At 46.1% G+C, this 18,858-nt stretch overlaps 1 protein-coding gene across 13 annotated transcripts in view; it reads right to left on the bottom strand.

The window, feature by feature from the left end:
* Positions 1–1,477: 1,477 nt before the first annotated feature.
* Positions 1,478–18,858, bottom strand: part of LOC103720906 (cycloartenol synthase-like) — a 42,599-nt gene continuing 25,218 nt past the window's right edge. For 4 of the 13 annotated variants that reach the window (XM_039129773.1, XM_039129772.1, XM_039129774.1 and 1 more), the window contains exons 11-19: positions 18,757–18,841; positions 17,280–17,446; positions 14,328–14,516; positions 13,910–14,098; positions 12,339–12,452; positions 12,070–12,192; positions 11,856–11,978; positions 11,693–11,791; positions 1,481–3,175 (exon numbers count right to left, since the gene is read on the bottom strand). In XM_039129773.1, coding sequence (XP_038985701.1) covers positions 3,047–3,175; positions 11,693–11,791; positions 11,856–11,978; positions 12,070–12,192; positions 12,339–12,452; positions 13,910–14,098; positions 14,328–14,516; positions 17,280–17,446; positions 18,757–18,841 — 1,218 coding nt within the window. In that variant the 3' untranslated portion in view covers positions 1,481–3,046. Of the gene's footprint in view, positions 3,176–11,692; positions 11,792–11,855; positions 11,979–12,069; positions 12,199–12,338; positions 12,453–13,909; positions 14,099–14,327; positions 14,517–17,279; positions 17,447–18,756; positions 18,842–18,858 lie in introns of all 13 variants that reach the window. The other 9 variants (XM_039129782.1, XM_039129781.1, XM_039129776.1 and 6 more) reach the window with 8 other exon arrangements.

An 18,858-nucleotide genomic window follows, 5' to 3' on the forward strand; every position in this document is an offset into this window, starting at 1 on the left:
AAGATGGTATCGAGCCACGAACCTATCTAGGTCTTCGGCGGCCAACTCCGACTTAATGCGGTCTGCTCTCACTTCGCCCATCCCTAATGGCCAGTGAATCTACGGTCAGGACAGGGTCGAGAAGGGGGAAAAGACCGGAACGACTGGAGTACACTAATACAAAAGGAGAGTATGGAGAGCCCTAAATTAAACAATGGAGCAACTCACCGGAAGAGAAGGAAGAACGGCTCCGAGAGCGTCAAAGGAGGAGCAAGCGAACAGTCCGACGGCGATGACGGCAGCGCAAAGGAGAAACTCGAAGATGTCTGTAAAGAGAAAGGCGGACGGAGGAGGACCCCCGGTTAAATAGGCGGAAAGGTGGGTGACGCCTCGGTGACGCCAGAGGACGCCTGGCCGCCAAAGGGTCGCTCGCGCCCCAAAGGCGAATCGACGCCATTAAGGAAGGATGTCCGCCGAAATCCTCAGACTGCCAGGTCAGCAACAACCGCCATACGCCATAAAGAAGGCGGGGAGCTCGAAGCGCGCGCGCCTCTCCGAGGGATGGCGACAATCTCGAAGCATCACTCCCTTCACCTGTTCCCCTTCTGGCTCCAGGCTCGGAAGTGGGGGGCTACTGTTACGGGGGAACTCAGCCACCATGCCCCACGTGACCGGCACGCGCGCCCTAGAAGATTACAGCTGCCCCTTGATCCAGTAACCCGACCCCGAGTCGGATATCTTCGGCCTCGCAGCCCGACCCCGAGTCGGCTGCCCTTTGATCCAGTAACCCGACCCCGAGTCGGATATCTTCGGCCTCGCAGCCCGACCCCGAGTCGGCTGCCCTTTGATCCAATAACCCGACTCCGAGTCGGATATCTTCGGTTCCGCAGCCCGACCCCGAGTCGGCTGCCCCCTGGATCCAGCAATCCGACCCCGAGTCGGCAATCTCTCGACAACGACAGGCTGTTCCCCTAAAGCACGCCGCGACCCTCTGCTCCACTACTCCCTACAACGGTCGTATCCGGCGCTGCTCCACGATCTCCTGTAACAGCCGTACAAAGCGGAGCTCCACTACGCCCTGTCATGGCCGTACCCAGCGCTACCCCACGACGCCCAGTAACGGCCATGTCAGTGGCAACTCCATCGTGCCACACGATGATCAACCCCCCAGAAGGACCCCCCAGCCTGGTATATATGCGGCTGGGGGGAGAAGGGGGGAGGTAAGCAAGAACTTCCAGTGCATTCTCCTACTACCTGCAATTATCTCTCCTTCTCCTCCAATCTCCTCTGACTTGATCGTCGGAGGGCCCCCACTACCCCAGTGGTGGTGCGAGGCTTGCTTGCAGGTTTTCTGGTGGAAAGTGGAGCGTAATCAACACCAACCAAGGCGACTCAGACGGAACCCCGTTCACACCGCTGTGCCAATCGTTCTCGGTTTGGACCACCAGCAACAATATATTATTTTACTATAACGATAGATATACACATATTATTAAAAAAATTTATAGTGATAGTATATCATAATATTAATATCAAAAAATTATTTTAAATAGCATGAAACAAGATCAAAGCTTAGCAACAATATTAATCATATTAGTATTAGTATTATTGGTAAGAAAAACTTACTAAAATAAAAGAAAAAAACATATTTATTTGTCATAGTCCTATCTATATTATGATATAGATTTTGTGATATGCTAAATAAGCTTAATATATACTCAATATTAGCACAATGATAATAATCTGTAATTCTGTATTGATACTCAATGAGGCTCGGCTTATAAGTAGGCCTCTTATTTAATATGATTCTTTATTTTTCCAAATAATATGTTTTCCTAACAGCTGTTACAATATCGTAATGGCACCATGAGGGTTTTGACAAACCTACATAATGTTTTAAATACAATTTATCACACTTCTATATTGCATTTTACTAACAATTTGAAAAATGATTAAAAAAAAAAAAATCTTACCCTATGCCACCAAATGTTTATCATTCTAGTAGTCAAGCCAATAATAACGGAAACTTGGTGCAGAAAGCACCACGTATGTGTAATCAACAATCTCTACCTTAACTGATAACAAACAACACAACTTACACAAAAACAGAATGCCACTTTCATAACTAAATCATGGTTGTCCAAATCACTTTCACAATTCATCTCCATTAAGGGTGTCCTGGATTTGCACCATCTCATTTGGATAAATATTGCTGGTCTTCTTGTTGGATGTAACACCACCCTTGGCACCTCTATGCTTTTATAATTAACTACATCATCTATCCTTCATAAATTCTTGAAGCTCACTTTTTCTGTACTTTTTGCAAGGAGGACTTCATGTGATTTTGTTCAAACCACGAGTTTATGGTTCATAGGGAATTCATGAAATCGCCGGGATAACAAAATTTTAATAGTTCACCTTCAATATCTAGATAGACAAATAAGCATAATTGAAGACTCAAACATATTCATAGACTGACCCACCAAGAGTGTATTTAAAACAAAACTGATTGACAGCCTCTGCACAAGAAACTGGTCAAAAAAACATCGGGAAAATGTTTCTAGGTTATTAATCAATCTCATACAACAAGTCTGGGTTCAGCAAGAAACTGCATTTGTTATCAATAGAACCGAGCTCAATCTGGAACTGCAGTGTAGCTTGAGGATCAACATGCCTACTGTTTTAAGACATTGTCAAAGACTCAAAGAGATTTTGGATTTGCAGCAGTAGTGGAACAAACTATGAAATTTACAAATTCATTCGATAATCTTAATAAAAACATGAAGCTTTCTAATATATTCTCTAAAAAGTAACATTCATAAGTATGGTCTGCCTTTATCTGGAGATGCAATCTAGAGTATCAAAAGTACTAGCTTCAAAAAGATACCCTGAAAAAGGAAAAGACCTCACAAACTTGACTATAAAATTAAGGGTGCTTTCTTATTCACCGGTTGCATAGATACAAGAGGAAGCCATGCAAATGCGCAAGGCAAATACTTTTATCTGAATAAATTTCCAAGAAGCTGAAAAGGAATTAGGGGATTATACACAAATACATCTTCTCAGTTCAAAAATAAGTAAAGATAAAAATGCCATGGAGAAACTGTAAACAAGGAAATATACATTTACAAGTACTCACCTCCAACCAAGCATAGGATCTTGTAAGCTCATAAGCTGCAAAACCACCATCTCTGTTCTACAAAGAGACCAACAAAGGATAACACAAAAAACCAGGGATTTGTTGCATATAGTAAAAGACTAGCAGATATGCACAAATATTAACGAAAGCCTCAAGTAGAAAATACTAGTAAAAAGAACAATGTTTATGAGAACAAGCATTGATAGGCTAAAAAGGGCCTCAGAGAAGGCATGCCTTGGCTCATTCCCAGCCCAGGGCCAAAAACGCATGCTTAATAAGGCGGTCACAGTTCATATACTATTGAGTTTGATGGTGCTTCAGCTCAAGAGGTTCCCAAGTCTTATTCAGGCCAGGATTTGGCCTAACCCAACTTGCATGCATCCGCAAGCAACACAAATGCACAGACATGCATGTATGCGAGTGTTGTGGTTGAAATCTGGCCCGAGGGTGACCATGCCGGAGGAGTCGGAGAAGCTGCCAGTCGAGACGGAGAAAGAATGTCACCTCCCGTGCGCCGGCGTACCTGCACAAAACCTCACCGGTGGATTCCGGTGAGGGCCCTCCGATGCTTAAGTTAGAGAGTGGATCTTAGTTGGTCCAAAAGTCCTCAGGCGTTACCTGATGTGGGCTATTTATAGTCCCAGCAAAGATGCCCAGGTGGCGGAGGCATGGCCCATCCTAATCATGAGAGGAGATGGTCTTGGCCAGGTGGCGTGCAGCCAGAGCTCGCTTGAGGCATACGGTGTGGGCCATTCTTATGAATGGCATGGCGCTGACAGAGATGGCAGGGTATGGCCCTTGGCAGCAAGGCATGGCCCCTGGTCGACAGGTCGTGAAGTAGCCAGCAAGCAAAGCATGGCGCGTGAGGTTGTAATGTATGGCCACGTGGGTGGGCGTAGGCGCGCGAGTGGATGCGGCCGTAGGCGAGGTCAGACTCGCTTGGAGGCCGCAGCATATACTTGGTGAAGTCAGCTCGGTGAGCACTGAGGTCGGGCCGACTTGGGGGCCGCGACATGTTTGGTGAGGTCGACTCGGCGGACTCTAAAGTCGGCCTAGCCTCCTCGATTCTGAGGTTTGCTCGGTATGGTGCCCCGAGCTCGGTTCCAGAACATTATTATGTTACTCGCGGTCGATGGGGCCTCTTCGGCTTTTGGTCGGTCCTGCAGGGCGCCCCGAGCTCAGGCCCGAGACGTCATTATGTTACCTGCGGTCGACGGGGCCTCTTCGGCTCTTGGTCGATCTTGCAGGGCGCCCCGAGCTCGGGCCCGGGACGTCATTATGTTACATGCGGTCGACGGAGCCTCTTCGGCTCTTGGTCGATCCTGCAAGGCGCCCCGAGCTCGGGCCCGGAATGTCATTATGTTACATTCGGTCAACGAAGCCTCTTCGACTCTTGGTCAGTCCAGCAGGGTGCCTCGAGCTCGAGCCCGAAATGTTATTATGTTACCTTCGGTCGACGGAGCCTCTTCGGCTCTTGGTCAGTCCAACAGGGCGCCTCAAGCTCGGGCCCAAGACGTCATTATGTTACCTGCGGTCGACGGCGCCTTTTCGACTCTTGGTCGGTCTTGCAGGGCATGGCAGCGAAGAGATCTGGCCGAGATCGGCTTGGCCTTCGGCGAGGTTTGAGGTCGGACTGGCTCTCAGCATGACCGAGGTCTGGCCTGCTCGGCGCTGAGGTCTGTTTGGCTGGAATGGGGTGGTCTGGGGTACGACGATCCATTTTGCCCCCCATCATTTGCCGCTCAACTTTCGAGTCTGAGTCGTCTTTTGGCTCGGGCGAAGAAAATAGTCGAGCTGTTGATCGTCCTGCACTGTAGCCAGACGCTTGTGAAGATGTACGCGCCGAGCAAGGTACACTTGGTCTATTATTGGAGCTGATGGCTTCAAGCCGGGCTTTCTGAGCCAAGCTTGAGTGGCTTAAGCTGCCATGTCATCATTCGAAGCGAAAACGGCCACGGGAGCTCTTTAATGTGTTGCGTGCGCGCTTCCTTTCGAGGCGTTGCCTTGTAGAACGCGAAGGGCCAATCATTAATGATTCGTCGGTGTCACCTGATGAAATGCGAGGAGCTAATCATTAATACCCCATCCTCCGAGGCGGCCACCATAATGATCGGTTTTTAGTACTGTGATTCGGAAAGATTTGCTGAGGAAACTTCTAGGCCTGCCACATGGCGAGATCCGGCTGCTTGGCTGCTCGAGTTAGCCGATCGAAGCCGTTGGGATAGGCCATATAAGGCCTTGGAGAGACCCTAGGGCTCTTATTTGATCTCTCTCGCCTCCATCCTTCTTCTTCCCGGCCGCCATCTCTGTTGTCCTCGAGCTTTCTGGGAGCTTTCCGAAGTATTTCGCGGCAGATTCCCTTCTTTCTCCGGTTGTCTTCTCCGGCGGAGTCTCGGTTATATGCTCTTTTCCTTCTCGGTCACTCGGAGAGTTGTCCTCTTTTTTCCTTTTTCTTTGATATTCTGTAAGGCAATGAGATCGCCTGGAAGAGCCCTCGTGCTTAGCACGGGTCCATCCCGAGCTCGGGCTTCTTCGGATGCAGAGGAGGTCAAGCTCGAGGTGGAATATGGTCCAAGCGGAGTTGGCTCGAGCATGACCGAAGAGCTGGGCCTGATTCGGGCTTGGTTCTTCTTCCCATGCGAGTTTACTCTTGAGCTCCCGATGCCCGGAGCTCCGGTGACCGACCCTCTCAGAGGTTGGATCGGGGTGTATGTAGAGACACTCCGAGCGGGGTTGAGGTTCCCTCTTCACGGATTCGTGAACGAGCTGCTGGCGACTTATCGCCTTGTCCCTGCGTAGCTCGCTCCAAACTCTTGGAGAATGATTATCGGCTTCCTCGCCCTCTACCTTGCCCACGGTCTTGCGACCTCGGTAGATGTATTTCGGGGCTGCTTTGTGTTGAAAGCTTACTCTGCAGACAAAGGGTGGTGGTACTTCTCTTTTCGGAGAGGCCATACCCTCTTCCGAGGTGCTCCTTCCTCCATTCGTGGGTGGAATGACAAATTCTTCTTTCTCTCCTCTGAGCGGTCGTGGGGGTTTGACCCGGCCTAGGGCTCGCCGCAGGCCACAATAAATAATAAATTGTCCAAGTTATCGCGGTCCGAGCAAGAGATTTTAGACAAGCTGCTCGAACTCGGAGGGGCCCTGAAGCTTTCCGACTTGCTCAACGAGGAAGCTTTACTGAATGTCGACCTGAGCTCGGCTCATCCCGAGGGTAAGGGCGATGCAATCATTTTCCTTCCCCCTTTTTTTTTCTTTTTTCATATTTGATTCTCGTTAAGGCTCTTCTTGTCAGAAATTGTAGGGATGATCTTCAGCGACGAGACTCTAAAGGCCATATACCACAAGAGGCCAGCCGCCTCGGATGGAGCTCGGTTGAGCGGAAGTCGAAGAAACCGAGGGCAGCATCATCATCCGATGCCGCACGGGGCGAGCCCGCTCAAGTTGTTGTTGCTGAACTTGCTCGGCCTGGGCCCGAGCAGGGCCTACTAGCTAAGGCCGAGTTGCCCCCACCGACTGCAGAAGGGGGCACAATAGAGCTAGCGGCGGCAGTGCTTGGCGGCAGAGCTCGGAGGGCCCGCAAGGCCATCCGACTGCGCGAATCGGGTCCCGACTCTGCTGGGGTCCTGACCTTTTCGGGGGTCGACCTCGCTCCCTCCGAGCCCGAAAGAAGGCGATTCCGGCCTGAGTGTCATCTATTCGAGGACGATATGGCCCTCGAGTCTAGCGATGTGGCTCGCGAGCTCGTCCGCTGCTCCACGCTTCCGGGCGACCAAGCTCGGCTGGACGAGCTGGGTTTCAACGAGTTCGTCGGTGAGGCCTATTTCGCCAGCATCATAGTAAGTGATGTCCCACTTTTGCTTTTTATATTTTCTCTAAGTGCTCGACCCCGGCTAACATATTGTCTCTTGTGCTAGTTTCTTTACATAGTCGACATGCTGGCATCTGGCGCATCCAACTTTCGGGGAGAGATAAGGTCGCTTCAGGCGAGGTTGGAGTTCGCAGAGCGGCTGAGACAGGAGGCCGTGGCCCGGGCGATGGCTGCCAAGCAACAACGGCAAGGGGCCGAGGAACGGGCGACGGCTGCCGAGCAGCGGCAGCAGGAGGCTGAGCAGAGGGCGGCGGCTGCCGAGCAGCGGCAACAAAAGGCCGAGAAGAAGGCAAGGGTGGCCAAAGCTCTGATCGAAACCAGACTGGCCCAAATCCAAAAAATGGAGGTCGAGCACGCCCGAGCTAGTTTGACCGCCGAAGGCCGCATCTCCGAGCTAGAAACTGCACTGGGCAGCCCGAGGCACGAAGCCGAAGTTCTGAGGCTGAGGGCCGAGCGGTTCGAAAGGCTCGCTGAGGAGCAAGTCCGGGAGGCCGTCTAGAATTTTCGCCAGTCCGAAGAATACATAGACGAGTTGGCGGAGGGGGTGACTGATGCCCTGATCCGGAATTTTTAAAACTACCGTGATCTGGCTCAGAGGCTTTGCCCCGAGGTCGACTTCAGTAGTCTTCACCCATGCTTGTCCAGGGCCACCGAAGCAACGATCGCAGCTGAAGTAAGCGAGCTCGCTAAGGCGTGCGAACTCGTCGCCAACGCGGACAGTACTGAGGTCGCTGCCGAGGCCGGGACTGAGGCTGAAGTTGCCGCCCAAGCTGACTAAGCCCTCTCCCTTCTGCTTGTATTTTCTTCTTTTTTATTCTTGTAAGATCGGCCATTTAGGCCTTTCTATAGTTGACCATTCTGTATTCAGTCTGACCTCAAGGTCGGCTCTTATTGTACTCGACCTTTGGCCTTTCAATATTAATGAAGTACATTTTCTCCAACACTTTGCATTTTGAAATCTGACGAAGTATTTGAGCTCGTCTTGCTATGTGTCTTGTGTTGGATCTTTATGTTCGGCTAATAAAATCCGAACAGCGTAACTTAGATGCTGGCCTGACTTTCACATAACCAGATAACTTTGGCCGTCACCGTGCTCGGAGTTCATTCCCAACTTAGACAGCCTTGTAAAGTTGGTGGAGAGCTCACTGCTCCCGAGCCCGTCCGCTGGCGCACTTTAGGCGTCCAGGTCAGGCATCAGGTTTGCTTCGGACCTTTTCGCGAGAACTGAGCTCGGGGCCCCTTGTGACTTTCACACTGTAGTCTGTCAGGGTGCCTCTTGGATGGGAGATCGTCATGGGCTTTGATGCCTTCTTGCCTTCTAGATTTTTGTAGGCTTTAATTGGGGCGCTCAATCTAAGGTTGGGTCGCCCTCAGATTTTTTCCGAGGTCGAGGTAGTCTCGTTGGCTCGCGGTCGTCACATCAGGATGCCCCAAGCTCGGATCGAGGGCGTCATTGTGGATGCCTGCGAACGATCGACGGGCTTTTGGCCGACTCTGCAGGGCACCTCGAGCTTGGGCCCGAGACGTCATGTTCTGCAAACGGTCGGCATGGCCTCTGGCTCTTGGCCGATTCTGCAAGGCACCCCAAGCTCGGGCCCGGGACGTCATATCCTGCGAACGGTCGGCGGGGCCTCTTTGGCTCTTGGCTGACTCTGCACGGCGCCCCGAGCTCGAGCCGGGACATCATGTCCTACGAACGGTCAGCGGGGCCTCTTCGGCTCTTGGCCGACTCTGCAGGGCACCCCGAGCTCGGGCCCGGGATGTTATGTCCTGCAAACGGTCGACGGAGCCTCTTCGGCTCTTGGTCAACTCTGCAGAGCGCCCCGAGCTCGGGCTCAGGACGTCATGTCCTGTGAACGGTCGATAGGGCCTCTTCGGCTCTTGGTCAACTCTGCAGGGCGCCCCGAGCTCGGGCCCGAGACGCTTTGAGATCCTCTCCAGCTTGACACCTCAGGCGCCTCTTGTTGCCCTCCTCCAATGGTATGGATAATGCCAGCAACAGGTCGGTTGTTATTCTACTCCTCGGACGGCTCGAGATCCTGTTCCTTGGGCACCTTCCTTTTAGGTCGGTTCTGGACAAACCGACCTCGACAGATGAGTGCCTCAATCTCATCACGAAGCTGGTAGCAGTCCTCTGTATCATGGCCATCATCTTTGTGGAAGCAGCAGTACTTGTTCGAGCACTTCTGCGACTCTGACGATCGCATCCTTGGTGGGGGCTGGAGGTAGCCCCAATCCTCGATCTCCATGAGGATCTCTGCTCGGGTGGATGTAAGGGGAGTGTACTTTCCAAACTTCCGAAGGGAAGTGTATTTACCTTGCTTTTGGAGGGGAGACCTTGGGCGAGCCGGGCTCTTTAGCCGGAGAGGGTTTTTCTCGTGCCGGGGGATCTGCTCCTTGGTCGGGAGCGCTCCTCGTGGCATTTCTTCTGCATCTTGGAAGGCTGCTCGATCGCTTTCCGCCGCGAGGTCATGGCTTCCTCAGCCTTGGCATACTTCCAAGTCGGGCCAACATCTCCACAAAGTTGGCAGAAAAATTTTTCTCGATGGAGAAGAGAAGCTTGTAGGACCGAGCTCCAGTCTTCAATGCCGATATGGCAATGAACTGGTCAAGATCGTGAACCTCCCATGTAGCCAAGGTAAAGCGATCAATATAATCTTTTAAGGATTCTCCCTCCTGCTTGATGGCGAAGAGGGAGTTTGAGGTCCGGTGCTGACGCCGGCTAGGGGGTGGACTTTGAAGCGAGTTGCCAGGAGTTGGTACCCGGCGCCTCGATGCATTTGAAGCTCCGTGGCTTCTCAACCTCATGATCACGACTCAGGCCCTCATTCTAGCGCCAGATGTTGTGGTTGAAATCTGGCCTGAGGGTGACCACGCCGGAGGAGTCGGAGGAGCTGTCGGTCGAGACAGAGAAAGGATATCACCTCCCGTGCGCCGGCTTACCTGCACAAAGCCTCATCTGTGGATTCCGGTGAGGGCCCTCCGATGCTTAAGTTAGAGTGGATCTTAATTGGTCCAAAAGTCCTCAAGCGTTACCTGATGTGGGCTATTTATAGTTCCAGCAAAGGTGCCCAGGTGGTGGAGGTATGGCCCATCCTCATCATGGGAGGAGATGGTCTTAGCAGGTGGCGTGCAGCCAGGGCTCGCTTGAGACACACAGTGTGGGCCGTTCTTGTGAATGGCATTGCATTGACAAAGGTGGCAAGGTATGGCCCTTGGTCGATAGGTCGTAGAGTGGCCAGTAAGTAAAGCATGGCGCGATGAGGTTGTAATGTACGGCCACGTGTGCGCGCGTAGGCGTACGTATGGGTCCGCGCGTGGATGCGGCCGTAGGCAAGGTCGGACTCGCTTGGAGGCCGCAGCATATATTTGGTGAAGTCAGTTCGGTGAGCACTGAGGTCGGGCCAACTTGGGGGCTGCAGCATGTTTGATGAGGTCGGCTCAACGGACTCTAAGGTCTGCTCGGTAGGATGCCTCGAGCTTGGGCCCGGGATGTCATTATGTTACCTGCGGTCGATGGGGCCTCTTCGGCTCCTGGTCGGTCCTGTAAGGCGCCCCGAGCTCAGGCCCGGGACGTCATTATGTTACCTGCGGTCGACGGGGCCTCTTCGGCTCTTGGTCGATCCTGCAGGGCGTCCCGAGCCCGAGGGGCGTCATTGTACATACCTGCGGTTGACGGGGCCTCTTCAGCTCTTGGTCGATCCTGCAGGGCGCCCCGAGCTTGAGCCCAGGACGTTATTATGTTATCTGCGGTCGACAGGGCCTCTTCGGCTCTTGGTCAGTCCTGCAGGGCGCCCTGAGCTCGGGCCCGGGACGTCATTATGTTACCTGCAGTCGACAGGGCCTCTTTGGCTCTTGGTCGAACCTGCAGAGCGCCCCGAGCTAGGGCTCGGGACATCATTATGTTACTTGCGGTCGACGGAGCCTCTTCGGCTCTTGGTCGGTCCTGCAGGGTATGGCAGTGAAGAGATTTGGCCGAGGTTGGCTTAGCCTTTGGCGAGGTCCGAGATCGGACTGGCTCTCAACGTGACCGAGGTCTGGCCTGCTCGGCGCTGAGGTCTGTTTGGCTGGAATGGGATAGTCTAGGGTAGGACGATCCATTTTGCCCCCCATCAGTGAGCAAGGATATGCAGAAGCACATGTTTAAGATAACTTTTGAAGATGCGGAGTCTATAAATGTATAGATGCACACATTTCCATGACAAAGCCTGAATCCATCTTGAATATAGTTCAGGCCAAGTTGATTAATTCAAGCTGTGTCAACAAGCCTAACTTCTCAGCCCAAGCCTATACATTTCACGCTTGGAATTTCATGCCAATTTGTTGGCACAATCCACTCATATTCTATGAGTTCGTAAATTATATAGGTTTGGTCTTAAGAATTAGGCATATATATAAGCCAACGACACCATATTCAGCAAAACTATTATTTAAATGCTCTTTGAATTATGGTACAGACAGTTTACAACTAAACCTAATATTAAAATAAAATTCTTATTTACGTGGTTTTGACTTTTTGCATTATACATGTAACTTTGAAGATTATTTAATTTTATGAATATATCAAGGTCTGGAGTGGAGAAATCTTGCACAGTTTGGTGCGCCATCGACATATATATACATTACAATTCTTGAACAATGCTTCTGCAGGTGGAAATGCAACATACTACAGTATATTTATATCCAATTCATGGCCAAGTTACCATAAGGGAAAGAATGACATTAACAGCATCATAAATCCGCCCTGCACATAATGGTTCACCAACGATTTCTGGAGAGATCTTCGACAACAATACTGAAGCCTGCAGAAGAAGGAAAGGTATAAACAAGAATAGCATCAACAGAAGCAATACATGTCAGATGTACCATCAATCCTTCTGCTGTGCAATCTGATACGGGCCATCCATGATCTGCTGTACAAAAGGTCCATCCACCTTTAGAGATGTGGCGATGCCAGAAACTAAGATCACCAGGGCAATCTTCAAGAACCTTCAAAAATGTGGAATAATACAAATACAAAATTATTGGTGAAAGTGTAACAGGCACATCAAAAAGAGGCATTCTGCTAAAGAGTATAAACCTGTGAGTCTTTTATGTAGTCATGTGCCCGCTTAAGAGTAGGACCATATTCTTCAGAAAGGTCAGTTGAGATAATTGCTTGAACTGTGAAAGCTGTATCCCACAATTGGCTGCCATTATAACCCTGCATTTTGCAAACGAGATTTAACAAATATTGACTGCTTAGACAATGCTCTTGGAGATACAATGTACAGTCAAATCTTGCAGACACCAAGAAGGATGCCAATGAGCACAAATAGAAGGAGAATGCACTTGATAGTATCTTAAAACCTGCATTTTCATGCCATCTTCTGCAATCCACAAATAATCATAGACTCTTGGAAGGTGCAACTTGAATGCTTCTGAATTTGGATCTTCAATCCAGCAGGAAAGCATATTTAGTACCTGCATATATTAAAGTTCAGGCAACGAGAACTTGGAGCTACAATAACCACATGATATGGATAAAAGAAAACACAACATGAAAAACACTAAATAGATTGTAATTTCCCACTGATATAGCTAATGATTTATATTAAACACAGAGTCTTTAGCAAACTCAGGAACAATTCTAGGATGCCATATGATCAAAAGCCTGATAATGAAGCATCAACATACAACTGATAACTGTTTCTAGGATGTGAGGCACACAGCTCCAAGATTCTCGGAGCGAATAATAACTTACTAGGATGTAAGTCAAAACTTTATAGTTTAACCACATGTCAAGTCAAAAACAAGCCTGACTCAGACATGCCCAAGTTATTTGCATCTATAGGAATTAAATTAACTCTTTGTCATGATGCATTAGCTGGCATCTACTCCATGACCATGAGGTTGCAGGTAACCCTGTAACTCAACTATGCTATGGGCTGTGAATTCAACTCAAAGGCCATGAGTTGATTATGAAATTTACTATCAAAAGCCAAAAAGGCATAAAAATTATACAATCATATTTCAGATTTTTCCTTCCATAAAATTTTAGATCAGATTGATGAATGTACTTGCATAAGAGCACTAAGAGAAGTTGGAGGCAGGTGCAACTCCTTAGATAGTGTTTGTGAAGTTGAAGATGGTTTTGAAATTTTAGAATGCCCATACAAAAAGACACAAGATGGGCAAGACAGAGCACGGGATCATTGTGTGATGCACGTGGGATGGTCTCAGATGACAATGGGGCAAAATATTAGTGCAGGATAGGCATAGAATGATAGCAAAGGATGGCATGATGAAGCATAAGAAGTTGGTGGTGGCACAATTTCATGGTCAGACATATCATCAGCAGATAGAGCGTCAAGTGCTGATTAGACTTGTAATGTCCGGATAACATGGCCTGGTCTAGTGGACAGTCAATTTATGCATTTGATGGATGGAGTAATGGCCTGAAGGCCTCATATCTAGACCTATTTGGGCTCAACTACGAAAAAAAGGAATGAATAATGAATATTCTGAGAGTATAGAAAATTTAAAGTTCACAAGAGAACATCTAAAATCCAAGAGAATATTATAAATTTTATGAGTCCCATGGTTACAACAGTTTAAATGAACAAGTATGGAATGTAAAATAAGTATATGAAAGGGAAAAGTTTAGGTAAGGATCCACTATATAATTGAACTAGCAAAGAACATTATCATGGTTCATTATATATTAGCACAGTTGAATGAGTTCTTGTCATTAAGGATGCAGGAGTTGATTGTCTTCCGATACCTCAGTTAATGAGTTGATAATAAAGGAAAAAACACCAACACGGAAGAATTTGAGGTCATAGAGCAGTAGAAGAATAAGACAGTTCAACTTAAAATCCACATATATAGCTGAGTCAAGCTGACAGTACGAAGGTAATTGTGATCAAAGTTCGCCGTACCGGGCCGAACCGAACGGTACACCTCGCGCCGCACCATACCGGTTTGGTACTGGTACTGATACGAGAGGGGTCTTGACACTCGATACACCGAAAAGACCCCATACCGTATTGTACCGATACGGCGCCAGTGTGGCACCGGTATAGGGTCCGGTACCGAGACGATGAACCTTGCTCGTAATAGAAAGCCCCCTGCACTATACCAAGATCTGGTCACATATGTGTTTGTGTTAAATCCTAAATTTATCAGCATGCATAAAAGAATCATTTCATATACGATGACAAAAATTAGCATATAATTATTTTCTTAATAACCCGATAATGAATTTCAAGTCTCATACGCCACCACCTATAAATAGAACACAACAATCAACTCTTAAATCTACAAGTTAAAGATGCAAGCAGAAACTTTCATGCTTACCTTGTTAACAGGACCAATACAAATATATCGAGTACTCTCATCTTCATAATGAATATGTTGCATCACAATATGCAAAGCCTTCTCTCTCAACATGCTCCCAGGCGAATGCATTAGAACAGGTTCTACAACTTTATGAAGTGAAGCCCAAATTATGTCCTGTATCAGCGGGTGGGGATAGTACAAATCTTCCTAAAATAAGAAAAAAGTAAATACCTCAAAAAATAAGCATTAGCCCATGTTTACGAGCTTTCAAAGGTCAAGATATGTTTCATCAACTTTAAGAATTTTGCCAACCAACTCTCAATCTGATGTGAAATCTATGAACTGGTGAAGTGTTTCAAGCAAAGCCTCCTTGGCAAAGTGACACAACAAGGCCAAACTGCAAGTGTTACATAGTCCTATTGATGGAATTACAAATTGCAACATAAAAATAATTGCGTTCTATCTAAACAACATTGACTCAAGGCACACTATTAGTTTCAAACATTAAGCCTAAATGACAACATCTTGGTAAACATGCAACTCCGGGTCCCCAGCCAAGACATTCATCATAGATGGCATTAGAAATTTTCTACCTGAACTACTCATACCAAGGACAGAAAAAGTTGTGTATATGATCTAGGAATCTAAAACTTGTAGACGAGGTTAATTCAAATCCTTCACTGCATCATTCATCCATGTGAATTATTCTCACATATTGCATTTTAATATCCTTAAGTAACAACATGGTTTCTTAAGTTTTGCTCTAATGAGATTTTTCTTTCTTGTTTTTTTCTTTGATCCGAAATCATGTTAATTCATATTAGCTTGTGAGCTAGATTTCATTTGATAGTGCTATGGAAATATTGAAGACCTTTTATAAGCAACAACTCACACCTTTAGATTAATTTAGGATGCAAGATTATTGGATGTTGAGATATTAAAAACAAATTGAGTGCTCTTAACTTGTAAATTTCTCATTAAAAATAACTAAAAACAGCTTGCATGCAAATAAAATTGAGAGCCAATATAGCATGGCATGTTATTTCATATTGAGTGTTGGTAGGATATGTCAAGCCTGACCTACATGGGCACAAATTTCAACGGTCACCTCATCCTGTAGGTTATTTACATACAACCTGTCAAGATTGCATCGAATCCCCCACTTGTGAGAGTCGTTTCTCATTAATAGAAAAATATCTATCAATACACGCCTGATTGTTAGCAATTAGATAGCTACAGAATTTGTCTAAATATGGAATAATATGCGCCTGATTGTTAGCAATCAGACAGCTACAAAATCTATCTAAATATGGAAACCAATACACAATATGTACAGGAGCTATTATAACGTAATATGCGCCTGATTGTTAGCAATCAGATAGCTACAGAATCTATCTAAATATAGAAACCCAGCTCACACCTATCTGACTGACATCCCCCCTCAAATTGATGTTGGGCAATCAATAAGCATCAATTTGCCAACAAAAAATTGATGACGCTGTCGGGTCATGGCCTTGGTAAACACATGAGCCACCTAAAGATCTGTAGGGAAATGAGGAAGAGATATAACACGAGTGTCAACCGCCTCTCTAATAGAATGACAATCCACTTCGACATGCTTGGTGCGCTCATGATAGACAGGATTAGCAGCAATCTGAATGGCACTAGTATTGTCAGCATGAAGAGTAGGATGATGTTGAGAAAATCCAAGTTCAGCCAGCAGCCTGCGAAGCCAAATGATTTTCGAGCAGGCAGCAGACATGGCACGGTATTCAAACTCAGTTAAAGACTTAGAAACCTGATCTTGTTTCTTACTCTTCCAAGAGATTAATGCATCCCCAAGAAATATACACCAACCAGTAATGGAACGACATGTATCAGAACAACCCGCCCAATCAGCATCACTATAGGCAACAAGATGAATAGGCGAACCGATGGGAAAGAACAAACCACAGTTAGGAGATCCCTGAATATACCTAATGATGCGACGGACATCAGCCAGGTGAAGATGCCGTGGAGATTGCATAAACTGACTGACCTACCGAACTGCAAAGGAAATATCAGGTCGAGTGATAGTCAGGTAGACTAAGCTCCCAACTAAATGACGATAAAGCGTAGGATCAGAAAGGAGATCACCCTCCTCTCAGTAATACTTAACATTCACTTCCAGTGGAGTATCCACTGAAGAAGTATCCTGAAGACCAGCTAAAACAATCAAATTCTGGGCATATTTGTCCTAATTCAAGAACACTCCAGCAGACCTTGGTTATGAGCATAAGTTCTTTCTTGCATGCCACTTCAAACTTATCCTAACAAATGAGGACATCAATTGGCTGCAACATACATAAAAGTTTGTGGCTAAATAGATGATGAAGAACACGAGAGAGCTCCTATATGTAGGATGGGCACGAAGCTGTTTGAGGCATTACTCAACAACTATATCAAGTTCAAGTATTATGTTGTAAAAGAAATAGTGTCTGATCTCCATACATCTATCACATTTATTGAGTAAAATATATAAAAGGGACAGGTTCATTTATCCTATTATGACAAGCTAAGCAAAGGTAATTGAGTAATATACACCCATACACAAAAGGAAAAAACAAAGATCATTGCAGCACGCATGTTTCCAAAAAAGAAAAAAAAAGAGATCATTGCAGTATGCATGTTTCCAAATCTTAACACAGCCCTTCTTAATTTTTTTCAAAATTTCCTTATATCCCTTTATATTTTTTCAAGTAGACTGTCTAAAAGTTTCACAATCTTCTTAAATTTCCACTAGAACATATTGAAATAGATGAAAGAGGAATGCCCACAAACAAACATGTAACTGCTAAACTCTTCAAAATTTTACCTTCACATATACAACTAAATTTCTTGAGTGAATTCAGAATTCTACAAGGCACGGCCTACACATAAGAAATCTAACTTCACAAGGAAAACATGTTATTAAACACATATCCTACCAACCTTTGCACACTCATTTCGAGCCCGATTCCAATCTATTTGCTGATAGGGACAAGCATATAGCTCCTTCCTCAGTGATAAAACTGTAGGTGTAATTGGACCCACAAACCTCTTTCCATATATATAGGACATGGGCAAATAAACCATCCGGCAGTGACACCACATTCGTCCTGTGAAGCAAGAGAAGTTAACATGGCAAACCTTGAAGCATTCAAAAATTAAACAAGTCAGCATTTAATATTGCACTAAGGAATGGTCCCAATGCATGGATAACAGTAAAATCCTTGGACAGATATAACAAGAGGCATGCCTTCCATTATGAATACTCTTGCCTGCATTATCTAAGGTAGCAGGCCTCATTTTTGTATTAACTAGGGAAGACAACACTATGAATGCAAACTCAACTCAACTCAACCAAGCCTTAACCCCAAACTAGTTGGGATCGGCTACATGAATCTTTATCCTCCATTCCGCTATTTTTGGGGCCACACTTTCTGAAAGATGTAGGGATATCAAATCAGCATTCTTTACTATGAATGCAAAGGAAAGGAAAACAAATTTACTGACTTTTTGTTAAAAAAAAAGAATGATTCGTCAATCACTTTCTTCAAAAACAGATATTAAATGTTATATATTTGATCAAAGAATAGTTACAAAGAATGGAAAATTCATTAAAGGCCCATAAAATTATAGAATAATTGTGATATATCTTTATATATCAAAATTAATGACATGTTCCTGGTTTCTATATTTACTCAAGTGAATTCTATTGAATTTACTTGATCTTTTGGACAAGATATCACGCCAACCACTTTGTTAGATCTATGGCCAGTGTCCTATGGAACATACTTAAGAAAAAGTTCGTTCTGATCTATAAGCTATCAGAACAAACAGAAGATATAAGTAGACAAAAGAGCAAAGGAACATGTTGTAAATATCAACACCTTTGGTCCTCAATTTGTATGATGGAATATTTGTAAATTCGATAATTAATAAGCTGCCTCACAAACATTGAAACAAAATGCATGATCTTAAGATTGTCGGCTCTAAAAGATGACATAGTATCATAGCAACCTTCATTGTGCATAAAGGAAATAAACTTGTGAATCTAATTACACTTCACTGAGACAGTGAACACTTGAAGAGGTGCCCATTCTCTCTGGGAGTGCATCAGAACTCTTAAAATATTACAACATTGGTAAGCAATGGCTTCAACAGCCAAAGTTCAAAAATAAGTACAATCAACGAGTTCATAGCCACTAAAAGAGAGATTGTGCCTACAAAATTCTTCTGAAATCTGGCTTCTCTTGTTGATAAAAAGAAGCCAAGATGTACTACTTATTTTGGATTCCTATACATATAATACTAATCTAATACTAATCCAAAATTATCACCAATAACCCCTTCCGGGAGAAATGAAAAAGACAAAAAAAACTACTACCAACAGATGGGGGCGAAATTAGAGAGATAGAGAGAATACCAGGATGAACAGGCAGAAAATATGGGAGTAACCACATCTCTGGGGGTAGTGGGTTGTTTCCATACCATTCAAACACTCCAAGTACCTGCAATTATTTCAGCA

This window comes from Phoenix dactylifera, chromosome 9 (genome assembly GCF_009389715.1).
Source record: "Phoenix dactylifera cultivar Barhee BC4 chromosome 9, palm_55x_up_171113_PBpolish2nd_filt_p, whole genome shotgun sequence".
In the NCBI taxonomy this organism is placed as follows: domain Eukaryota; kingdom Viridiplantae; phylum Streptophyta; class Magnoliopsida; order Arecales; family Arecaceae; genus Phoenix; species Phoenix dactylifera.